Source organism: Myotis myotis, unplaced genomic scaffold (genome assembly GCF_014108235.1).
Source record: "Myotis myotis isolate mMyoMyo1 unplaced genomic scaffold, mMyoMyo1.p scaffold_m19_p_20, whole genome shotgun sequence".
Lineage (NCBI taxonomy): Eukaryota > Metazoa > Chordata > Mammalia > Chiroptera > Vespertilionidae > Myotis > Myotis myotis.
Genome location: NW_023416325.1, coordinates 1,617,950 through 1,630,118, shown reverse-complemented (window position 1 = coordinate 1,630,118; position 12,169 = coordinate 1,617,950). Strand labels below are relative to the sequence as shown.

The 12,169-nt window shown below is 53.3% G+C and overlaps 1 protein-coding gene across 2 annotated transcripts in view; it reads left to right on the top strand.

Annotated features, from left to right (window-relative positions):
• ZNRF3 (zinc and ring finger 3) overlaps positions 1-12,169 on the top strand; it is a 133,112-nt gene that overhangs the window by 118,904 nt on the left and 2,039 nt on the right. Inside the window, exons 3-8 of one of the 2 annotated variants that reach the window (XM_036353926.1) lie at positions 4,709-4,783; positions 5,204-5,335; positions 6,635-6,745; positions 7,659-7,826; positions 8,061-8,163; positions 8,875-10,623. In XM_036353926.1, coding sequence (XP_036209819.1) covers positions 4,709-4,783; positions 5,204-5,335; positions 6,635-6,745; positions 7,659-7,826; positions 8,061-8,163; positions 8,875-10,623 — 2,338 coding nt within the window. Of the gene's footprint in view, positions 1-4,627; positions 4,784-5,203; positions 5,336-6,634; positions 6,746-7,658; positions 7,827-8,060; positions 8,164-8,874; positions 10,624-12,169 lie in introns of both variants that reach the window. The other variant, XM_036353927.1, reaches the window with a different exon arrangement.

The following is a 12,169-nucleotide window of genomic DNA, read 5'->3' as shown; positions in this document are numbered from 1 at the left end:
AGTCTCAGGGGAGGGGTCACCCATGAACTTGACCTTGAGTCCGTAGGATAGGTATGATCAACTTATACTTCACTCTGGGTTTTATCTCTCTGCATGTGAAGTTTCATGCAGAATTACTAACAACCTGACTTCCCTCTCCCAGGTAACTTACCAACAGGTCAGTTTACCCAGAAGTTAAATCTCTTGATAAACTTGTCTCACGTTGTCCGTGCCAGCCTATCTTGTCATTACTGCAGATAAATTGAGTTATGTGGGTTTATATGGAGGGGCATTAAAATCCTATGTGGATTATATTAAGATTCTTAGTACTAATCTTCATCTTCTTTGGCCCTGGACCTCCATCCTAAGGAAATTGAAAAAGTAAGCCAAGATTTATTTAATGTAGCGTTAATTATAATAAAAATCTGGAATAGCTCAAATATCTAAAACACATGAGTAAGTAGATTATGTGAAGGGATATATCACAGCCTTTAAAATATTTACAATGAATTTTTAATGACTTGTTGGGAGCTTATCATAAGTACAAAAAAACCCAACAACAACCAAAATCATATTCAATGGAGGGGGAAAAAAAATCTGCTGGGAGCCCCCATATGTCAGAACTTCCTGTGAGAGGTTGAAGGCACTTGTCTTCGTATCAGCGGTTACACTCCAGCTTCCTTGGTTTCCCCATGGACAGGAGTTTGGGACAATCTCTTGGGTTATTTCCTATTAAGGTGGTATTTTGTCAAAATTTTCTTACAATAAAGATTAGGCACTGGGGGCAACATACTCAATGCTTGAAACGGGCAACAGGTGAAAAATGGAGTCTGTGCCTAGGGCCTCTGAGGAGTGAGTATACCATGGGACCAAACCCTAAACCAAGGCTGAGTAGGCCGAAAGAGTGCCAGATTCATTCCCGATTGGAATTCCTGAACTTAATGGACACTCATTTAGTCTCTAGACTAAGTTTTCCCGTCCACAAGGTAGTAACGGGAATATTCTCATCAGAATGCCCCATTCACATCTGGAAATTTAAGAATCAGTCAGCCCAGCCCAGCCAGTGTTGCTCAGTGGTTGAGCGTTGACCCATGAACCAGGAGGTGATGGTTCAATCCCCGATCAGGGCACATGCCTGGGTTGTGGGCTCAGTCCCTGGTGGGGACGTGCAGGAGACAGCCAATCAATGTTTTACTGTCATTGATGTTTCTATCTCTCCATCCCTCTTCCTTCCTCTCTCTAAAATCAATAAAAACATATATATATATATATATATTTTTTTTTTTTTTAAAAAAAGAATCAGGTTGATAGAAGCACTTCCTTAGGGGAAAACCACATCCACATTCAGGGAACAGTAACCCAAGAGTGTGGTCCCAGGAGGCTTTCTCTCATGTAGAATAAACATGCATTGAATAATCGGAGGAGCTTTGCATGGCAGTAAGTGCCAGCCACAGTGGGACCCTGTCTTCCAGGGCTTAGAACTGTGTACTTTACAAACCTCGAGTGTGCAGATGTTTGCACTCTTGATACCTGTTTCAGCGGCTATGGGCATTGTCTCGCCTCGGGTCTTGCAGGCCGGGAAAGGTAAATAAAGAACCTTGACAACCTTTTATTCCACATTCTGCTGCTGGGCTCCTGGTCACCTGCCGGCTGGTGCGGACCTGCCCCGTGCCTGATCAAAGCAGCAAAGCTGATGAAAGATGGGAAAAATACCTGTGTGGGTGGGGTCGAGGGGAAGGGCATGCGGAGGTCAGCAAGGAAGGCCTTTGGCTGCTTCTGGGAGGACTTGCCGAGACTTCCCACCTGTTTCCTGCTATTCACACCCTTCTCGCGCTCTTCTTTCCGTTCCCGTCTCTCTGTGCACAGTCCCGGGTAACCCAGTTTACCAGTGACCTTGTCTGGCAACATCCACCAGGGCATCTCGCCCATCCTATCTGAAACAGCCTTATCTTGAGACTGTTGGATGTTGTAAAGATAGGGTTTCTGGTAATCAGAATCTCCCCACTGTGGTTTAGATGGGTTTTTAAAATAGTCTTTCCAAGCTTGACAAGGTAAAACGGTAAACGATCTGAAGTAGGAAGGTTGGTTTAAGGAATATGTGTCATCCATCACACTGAAAACATGGCGAGGGGGACAGCATGACCAAGTAGTGTCCTGTGCTTTTAAATTGGCCTTGGGAATAGTATAATAAACGTGTCCTCTTCTAAATAGGGGTTATCTGTGGCCTCTTTCAAATCCCAAGCCGGCTCCTAACTGGCAAGTTCCCCAGGAGGACCCTGCTCAGTCCTGGCATATGCAGGAAATGAGCCTAATTTAAAAGCAGCTTACATTAAACATGACTTTTAAAGTTAAGTCAACTGTGAGAATTATCATTTTCTCAAACTAAATATTTGTGCCTGGATCCCGTGCATGAGCTTGGCTGTTTCTGAGGTGAGGCTGTAAATGGGATTTAAGCACCTTAATATTGACCTGCTCTCTTCAAAGTGGAAACCAGGAGGCTGGCCAACCCTCCTAGATTATGTTGAAAATGTCTTTTTAAAAGTGCCTGCCCCTGGTGGGTCGTTGCCTCACCTCCACAGCCCGAGACCGCCACGCTCCTGTGGCGCAGGGGAGCCTGGAAGCCTCACAGGTCCCCAGTCTTGCAGGCGTTCGCCCGCAGCCATTAGCCTCGCCAGGTGCGCCAGCATCAAAGCGGGGGTGCCGGGTGCTCCTGATCTAGATGCTTCTGAAGGCTCCTTCCCCTCAGGTGCTGTTTGATGTGTTTGATCGTGGAATGAAAGCCAAGTTCAGGAATGAGAGGTCCTGTTTATTACCTCCTATTCCGTATTCCGTGCTGTTCCTCCAGGCGCTTCGACATCTTGGGAGAATGTGAAAGACTGGGACACAAGCACTGGCTGACTCGGGGTCCACGGGCTGTTGGCCTCAGGCAAAGGAGTCTGTGCCATCGTGCCCTCTCCTGCTGGAGGCAGGTGATAGGACAATTCCAGCTCTTTCCGCATTGCTCTGGACAGTCAGTTGAGTGTCCAAGATTGGAACTGGGCCCTAGCTGGTTTGACTCAGTGGATAGAGCATCAACCTGCGGACTGAAGGGTCCCGGGTTTGATTCCGGTCAAGGGCACATGCCCGGGTTGTGGGTTCAATCCCTAGTAGAGCCAGGAATAGCTCCTCAAGGGTCACTCCTGACTGCAGCGGGGTGGACAAGTGGCAGAGGAGACGTTATGTATTCAGAGTAACACACTGAGTCTCAGATCAACAAGAAAGAGTCCCGAGCAGACAGGACAGCTTCGGCAGCACAGCACCAGAGTGCCCGAGCTGGCGAAGTTGCAGAGGCCTTCACAGTGTCCCTGCTTGTTGAGTGCAAAGCACAGGGAACTGACTTGTTCTAATAAGGTGGGATAAGACTGCCCTCTAGTGGGCTGGGAGAGCCGAGCCATAGTTCTAGCCACCTCATCCACTTAGGTCCAGTGTTGCTTTCTTATGCTGCAACTATATGGAGTGATTATTCTTTTTTTGTTTGTTTTTACTTTATTAAAACAAAATTTTAATAAATTAAAATTTGGAGATTTTGGAGAGAGAGAGAGAGAGAGAGAGAAACGTTGATGTATTGTTCCGCTTATTTATGCATTCATTGGTTGATTCTTGTATGTGCCCTGACTGGGGATTGAACCTGAAACCTTGGTGTATTGGAACAATGCTCCAATCAACTGAGCTACCCGGCCAGGGCCTAGAGTGATTATTCTTATGGAAGGAATTCAAATTGTATACTTTCTCAAAAACCCTGGCTCTAGAGACTATCTTGACCTCAGAGCATTAGCCATTATTTGCCCATCTTATAGGAGGTTTTGATCCTTCCGCACCTCTTTCTTTCTCCCCCCCACTCCCCCCCCCACCCCCCCATGTTAGAGGTTGTAACAAGATTCAGGTTCCTAAATGCAGAGATTATGTCTTATGTCTTTCTCTTCTGTAGCTTCTACACATCTTCCACTTAGCTGGACATAAAATTAAAAGGTACATTGGGATGGAAAGGAATCCTTTTCCCAAAAAAAGAATCTCACCACTTCTCATTTGTTCCTAAAACATTCTAATCTCATCTCTCTGATCAATAGTTTCCCAAGTAGTTAAGTCATCAGAATCCCTCAGAAAACTTTTAGAGCTGTTTCCTGGGCCTCCCTCCAGCCCTGCTGAATCAGTCTCTGTGGTTTGAGCCAGGAAATCTGCTTTACAAACTTCCCAAGTGGTTTTTGATGTGCAGCCAGGTTTGGCAGCCAACTGCTCTAAATCCCCATTTACAGTGATTTCTCGTAGCTTTTCCCTCTGACGGCGTCTCCAAAGGCCTTCGGCCCGTGTCAGTTATTAAAATTGACCATCTTGAGACGCCTTCAGCAATAATCCGTACGCTGCTCCAACTGCAGTGCCGGGTGCCATGGGAAGAGAGGGGGACCACAAGAGAGGGACCAAAGGCATTTGCTTTGGTTGCCAGTGGCTCTGTGTTCATAGCAGAAAATACTGAAACCAATACCTTTATGCTGACGGGGCAGGTTGTTGGTTTGTAGTTTGTTTTTAGTGTTTAGGTTGGATAGGGAGACAGGGATTGATTGAGTACCCAGTTTTTTTATCTTCACCTATTCTAACTCATCTTGTTCCCAAGGTAGGCGGCCTTGCCCCTTGATGTACAGAGAGGAAAGGTCAGAGGGCCAGAATGCCAACCTGCTCTGTTTCCTTCTGCCAGGCCAAGCGAGCAGTGCAGCGGGGAGCCACCGCCGTCATCTTCGATGTGTCTGAAAACCCAGAAGCTATCGACCAGGTAAATCCTCGGACCGTGCCGGCACCGCCCCCTCCCGAGAGAAGCCCCCCGCCTTTGGGTAGCTTGGCCTGTCACAGTCATGTCAGCCTCATCTCAGGGCCTTGGCATTGTCTGCTGATGGTAGCTGTTCGTGCTTGGACATCATACTCAAAGCAAGACTATGGAGAGGGGTTAAGAGCCAGGAAAGTTGGGATATAGGGGACATTTCCCAAGACCCTCTGGGCCTCCAGTCTGCCTGGTCCAGCCTAGAACCAGCCTCATCCTCAGTCTTGCCATCTGGGAGCTCCGAGGCAGTCATGCTTGAGGAGTCGGGTGATTTCCAAACGGGTATTCCGTATCTGTTTCCTCCAGCCTTTCTCTCTCTCTCCTGCTTCTTACAGTAAGCGCGTCTTCTAACCGGGAGCGTCTCTTCTTCCTTAGCTAAACCAGGGCCAGGAAGACCCGCTCAAGAGGCCCGTGGTGTATGTGAAGGGCGCAGATGCCATCAAGCTGATGAACATCGTCAACAAGCAGAAAGTGGCTCGAGCCAGGATTCAGCACCGGCCCCCTCGAGTGAGCCTCTGACCCTTCTCTGCTGCCACCTGAGCCTTCGCTCCCTTTAGGCTCTGGGCTCTCATTCCTGTCTTCTTTCTGATCGAATGCTGATGCGCCCCAGGTTCCTGTCGGCTTAGGTCAATGCTCCTTTAGCGGGGGGTGGGAAAGCCCTACCAGAACTAGCTGATTCGGGCCAGGATCTCCCTGGTCTCTTCTACCCAGTGTTCCCTCTTGGGAAACTCTTCTCTCTTCTGTCCCATCTCCCTCTGAAAGGCTGACTGAGGAGGATTGAAGGGAAGGAATACTCAGCACAGAGCTTCCCAAGTCTCCTCCCATGTGACCTAGACCAGAGGGGAAAAGCCTGTGCTTCCTTCTTCCGGGGAGTCAATAGCGTTATTAAACCCCGAACTGATACTGATTCTGGAAAAGTTAGCTGTCAACTGGGATTGAAGTTCATGGCTTGTAGGAGGTTAATGAATAGTCTTTAAGGCTTCCCTTAAGGGTGTCGACACTGCTGACCATGTACTCTTGTCTGGCATCTTCTGCCTAAACTTCTGAAGATTCTAGGAACCTGGGACAGGTGCCCCATATCTGGTTTATTTCCTTCTCACAGATATTGGGATCTTCACTCTAGGATGGTTCTTTTCCATGCACATCATAGCTGGACACCTGAGGCATTCAATTAGCAAAATTCTATTCCTATTGGCTAAAGGCAGGTCGTAGGTAAGGTGACCTCAAGGTCTTAGGAGGCAGTGAGACGTGAGGAAAAGGTAAGAACTAAAAGTAGAGGGAGTTTGCAGAAGAGCTGACATGCTGGCTTCTTTTTTAAAGGGAAAAAAGAGCACTTTGGTAAATATGACTCATTGTAGTGGAAGCTGATATTTGTGGAAGCAGCGTACAATTTTCTGAGTTGTTGTAAACCATTAATTACATGGTTAGTAATCACTGCTCCCTCAAAACATGACACTCATTCCTTTGTCCCAAAAATGTGATATTTGTGTTTATTTGGAGAAGCCTCTCCTACCGGTTCTAGCGAACTTTGCACTATTCTGCTGGGAGCTGGGCTTTATGAACTGTTAGGAGACCTGGCTGAGACCGCTGCAGGCCTCCCCCTGGCGACACTGGAGGGCACTACCTGGCCTGAATAGCACCCGGTGTGCATGTTAGCAGATCCCCAGGTGTTCCCTGCAGATGGGGGGGCGAGGGGGAGTGCACCCCAGTTGCCCCATCCTTATTCCGACTTGAGCCAACACAGCCCGTGCACCGAACCTCAGGCTGAAGAGAGCGGTGACTCACTGTGTCTGTGTTCTGTTCCAGCAACCCACGGAGTACTTCGACATGGGGATTTTCCTGGCTTTCTTTGTCGTGGTCTCCTTGGTCTGCCTCATCCTCCTTGTCAAAATCAAGCTGAAACAGAGACGCAGTCAGGTAATGCCCGTGCACACTGATGCCAACTGCCCTGCCCGGTCCCAGGGGCCTAGAAACAGCAAAGACAGAAAAGCTAGAGCACAGCTTACAGCGCTGTGTCTTCTCTGTTCCAAAAGGCCCGGTCCTGCGAAGGCCGAGCATTAGGGGTGTTGCCAGCCAGGCATTTTCCCAAAGAAATGTTTAAATGTTTAAATATTCATGTGGAACCCAGAGCCTTGATGTGGGCGCCAGCAGCAGCAGTATCACCCGGGAGCTTGGTAGACATGCAGGGTCTCGGGCCCCGCCTCAGACCTGCTGAATCTAAGTCGTGTCTACCTCGCTTTCCAGGTGATTCTCAATGAACAGAGTAGGTGCTCTGGGGCCCCTGCTGGCACGTGGCTGTGTAGGAAGGATTTGGGGGTGGAAGGTGATGAGAAGCGAGGCGGGAATCCTGACTCTCACATGGGTAGCAGCGTGCTGTCGGGGGAGCGATGGTGGACCTTGGCAGGCAGTCTGCTGAGAGGAGCATCGCCGAGTTCTCAGTAGAACAGTGACTGGTGTTTGCCGAGCACATCTGACTGACCAGGTGCTGAGCCCTCACGCACACTGTCTCATTGGCCCTCAGAACTTTCTCCAGGGTAAAGAGGAGGAACCCTGGGACAGAGCAGGGTCTTACAGAGTTGGCCAAGTCCTTGAAGTAGACCTCTGCCAGTCCTTCCCCTGGGAGAGGCCTGGGTGGCTGTCATGGGCACTCAGGAGCCTGGCACATCTGGGCTGTGGCAGTCTGAATTTTCGGTGATTTCCCACAAGTCTGCTCTGGCCTGATAGAGACTAACACTACCCTATCCTGGTTGATGGAGCACCGAGGCCCTGAGGGTGACTCGCACTGTTCGTACGTGCCAGACCCTAACGCGGGCCACACTCTGCCATGCAGAATTCCATGAACAGGCTGGCTGTGCAGGCGCTGGAGAAGATGGAGACCAGGAAGTTCAACTCCAAGAACAAGGGGCGCCGGGAGGGGAGCTGTGGAGCCCTGGACACGCTTAGCAGCAGCTCCACGTCCGACTGTGCCATCTGCCTTGAGAAGTACATCGACGGAGAGGTAATGGCAGAGCCTGGGCTCGTGGGGACGGGGCTAGCTGATGGCCTGTTCCCCTCTCCCTCGATCCCTTGTGTGGGCTCTGACTCCAGGGAATGGGGCCCACCTGTACTAGAGATGGAGGGGGCTGGGGGGGAGCCTGGGGTACTGGCACGGGGGGCAGGGCTCCTTGCCGCCCACTGGGCTCCACAGGAAGAAGCCCCTGCCTTCAGGCTGTGTGTCTCCCTCCCTCCCCAGGAGCTGCGCGTTATCCCCTGTACTCACCGCTTTCACAGGAAGTGCGTGGACCCGTGGCTGCTGCAGCACCACACCTGCCCCCATTGTCGGCACAACATCATAGGTAATTGTCACCTGCCTCTCGTTGCGGCAGAGTCATTGCCTAGCAAGAGGGTGACACCTGCTGCAGGCTGGTGAGCGAGCAGAACCACCGCAGCATTGCCCTCTGGACTGGAGGTGTGGGCGCCTCGGACGTGGAGGTTACCAGCCTCCAAACACTGAGGAGAGCCGGCATGAAGACTCGCCCTGAGTTTGAGTTTTGGCTTTCACACGAACCCGCGTCCTGGCCTGTCCAGGCCTCAGGCCCGCGATCTCTTTAAAGGGAGTGACAGTAGTGGTGCTGGCCCGTGCCCGGTACTGCGGAGCCGTTCCCGGGCCACAGGGGATGGTGACTGGGCGTGGCAGGGTCGTGCTGCTGCTGCTGTCACTGTGGTATTGGGTGGCGGGATCGCAGGGTGCACTCCAGGCGGCTGTGCTGCCATGAGGGACGGTACCTTCCATCTTGGTAGCCCTGTTGCCCTCTGCAAACTCCTGTGGCGCCTTTGTTGGGCGGAGCAGTGGGAGGTGGGGGATGAGCCCTGATGGGAGTGACCGCCTTTCAGAGAAGCGGGTCATTCATTCTCTGCCAGCGAGGCTGAGTTTGGTGACAGCTTAGAGGAGATCAGGGTCGTGAAATGGGCACCAAGGTATGTGACCAACCCTGCTGCCTCGGTCTCTGCGCCGACCTCTGTGTCCCTCCGGCCCTGCTGACTTTGTTTCCTACGCCTTTCCCCAGAGCAAAAGGGGAACCCGGGTGCTGTTTGCGTGGAGACCGGCAACCTCGCACGCAGCCGGCAGCAGAGGGTGATCTTGCCGGTGCACTACCCCGGCCGCGTGCACAGGACCAACGCCATCCCAGCCTACCCCACGAGGACGAGCATGGACTCCCACGGGAACCCCGTCACCCTGCTGACCATGGACCGGCACGGGGAGCAGAGCCTCTATGCACCACAGACCCCCGCCTACATCCGAGGCTACCCGCCCCTCCACCAGGACCACACCCTGGCCCCTCACCGCTGCGGCCTGGAGCACCGAGCCTACTCCCCGGCCCACCCCTTCCGCAGGCCCAAGTTCAGCGGCCGCAGCTTCTCCAAGGCAGCTTGCTTCTCCCAGTATGAGACCATGTACCAGCACTACTTCTTCCAGGGCCTCAGCTACCCCGAGCAGGAGGGCCAGGCCCCCCCCAGCCTCGTTCCCAGGGGCCCGGCCCGTGCCTTCCCCCCGAGTGGCGGCGGCAGCCTGCTCTTCCCCACCGTGGTGCACATGGCCCCGCCCTCCCACCTGGAGAGCGGCAGCACGTCCAGCTTCAGCTGCTACCACGGCCACCGCTCCGTGTGCAGTGGCTACCTGGCCGACTGCCCCGGCAGCGACAGCAGCAGCAGCAGCAGCTCCGGCCAGTGCCACTGCTCCTCCAGCGACTCGGTGGTGGACTGCACTGAGGTCAGCAATCAGGGCGTGTACGGGAGCTGCTCCACCTTCCGCAGCTCTCTCAGCAGCGACTACGACCCCTTCATCTATCGCAGCCGGAGCCCCTGTCGCGCCAGCGACGTGGGGGGCTCGGGCGGCTCGGGCCGGGGGCCGGTCGTGCACCTCGAGGGCTCCCCGCCACCCGAGGAGCTCCCAGCAGCCCACGCTCAAGGTGCCGGGCGGGGAGAGCCTTGGCCGGGCCCTGCCTCTCCCTCGGGGGACCAGCTGTCCACCTGCAGCCTGGAGATGAACTACAGCAGCAACTCCTCCCTGGAGCACAGGGGGCCCAACAGCTCTACCTCAGAAGTGGGGCTCGAGGCTTCTGGGGCCACCCCAGACCTCAGGAGGACCTGGAAGGGGAGCCACGAGGGGCCATCGTGCGCCTGCTGCTGCGAGCCCCAGCCCTCTGCACTGGAGCCCAGCGGGGGAGTGGCTGGGGGCAGCACCTTATTCCTGGGCGCCCCCCTCTGTGAGGGCTGTGGCCCCACAGGTGTGGAGTCCCAGCCGGGAGGCTCCCAGGGCCTGTGTGGCCTTCACCCAGACCATTTGCCCAGGACAGATGGGGTGAAATATGAGGGCCTGCCCTGCTGCTTCTATGAAGAGAAGCAGGTGGCCCACGGCAGCGGAGGGGGCAGCGGCTGCTACACTGAGGACTGCTCGGTGAGCGTGCAGTACACGCTTGCCCAAGAGCCCCCGCCCAGCTGCCACCCGGGGGCCCGGGACTTGAGCCAGCGCATCCCCATCATTCCAGAGGATGTGGACTGTGACTTGGGCCTGCCCTCAGACTGCCAAGGGACCCGTGGCCTCAGCCCCTGGGGTGGGACGCTGGGCCCCAACACCCTGCAGCCCCACAGGAGCCTGGGAGCAGCCCAGGAAGAAGAGCGGGTTCTGTGCTGCCAGCCCAGGGCACCGCTGCCACCTGTCCGCCCTCCGGAGGAGGCAGGGGCCGCCAGGGCCAGCTTCCCCAGTGCCTCCCAGGACACTCAGGAGTCCAGCGCCACGGCCACTGAGGCTGCAGGTGAGAGCAGATGACAGCGGGCCAGTCGGGTCCTCTTCTCTCTCCGCGGTCATGTTCTAAGGGCTCCCTTTGTGCCGTTGACTTGAAACACCATCTGTACCTGGTAACTTCCAGTGTTACCCCCCAACTCAGCCCTTCCCCGAGTGCCAGACCCATTGGGCCCTTTGCTTCCATAATTTCTCCCCCTGGATGCCATGTAAGCACCCCCACCTGTCAGGTCCACAGCAGCCCTCTCAAATTTCTCCTGCACCCCCTCCTCTAAGGTTCCCCACCCAAAACCCCAGCACCATCTAACCCTGGGCCCACCCTGCCCCTCACTCTTGTGTCCTGGGCTTCTCAACCTGTGAGAATTGTCCAGAAAATCGAATACCCAGAAAAATGAAACTTAGCAAAAGACATGTCAAATCCAAGTCCAGAATTCTTATTAGATTCAGCTGGCATCAGATTGCTATAAAGTTCCCAAACGTTCTGTCTCGGTAAGAAACAGTGCAATCCGGCACCTCTGCGTGGTCTCCTGTTACGGGTCTTGCCTTCTCTTCCACCTGGGAGCTGAAGTGGTCTTTGTTTGTTTTTCTTCTTCGTTTTTATAAATTTATTTTATTTTTAAATATATTTTATTTTTTTGCAGAGAGGAAGGGAGAGGGATAGAGAGTTAGAAACATCGATCAGCTGCCTCCTGCACACTCCCCACTGGGGATGTGCCCGCAACCAAGGTACATGCCCTTGACCAGAATCGAACTTGGGACCCTTCAGTCCGCAGGCCAATGCTCTATCCACTGAGCCAAACCAGTTAGGGCTATAAATTTATTTTTATTTTTTGAGAGAGAGAGAGAAACATCAGTCTGTTGTTCCACTTCCTTATGCATTCATTGGTTGATTCTGTGTGTGCCCTACCTGGAGATCAAGCCTGCAACCTTGGTGTATTGGGATTGTACTCGAACCAACTGAGCTACCCAGCCAGGGCCAAAGTGTTCTTTTTTGAACATAAGTCTATGTATTTACACTAGAAAATCTTTAATGACTTGCATGCCCTTTGGAATTTTGAAAATGTAGCCCCCCTGTGGCCGCTATCCTGTTCCTCCAACATTCCTCCAGCTCATTCTAGCCTCCAGACCTCTCTGCTGCTGCTCCCCCAGATCTCAGTTTAAATGACTCCCTCCAGCTACCTCTGAGGTTATCTCACACCCTGTGTCCTTCCCAGGTTATTACAACCCAAAATCACTTTGTTTTGAGGCCTGTAAGCTTATGAGGGGGTGAGGGGGTCTCTTCTCCCCTCCCTGCTCTCCCCAGTGCCTGCAACAGTGCCTGATGCACATCTTCTGAACATGGTGTTTGCATGCTACCTAAGGGCTTCCAGAAGGTTCTGTAGGTCCAGATGAGGGAGGCTGGCTCTCTAGGAGACACCTGTGCTCGGCACAGCATGAGGAGCTCTGCTTAAGCCTTTTGCCGTATGCACAGTCCGTCCAGTGCTGTGAGCTGTCACTTCGGAGAGCCGGCCCCGGGCTGGGGATGGGCAGCCAAGTCCCTTGTCCCTGTGCATTGTGCC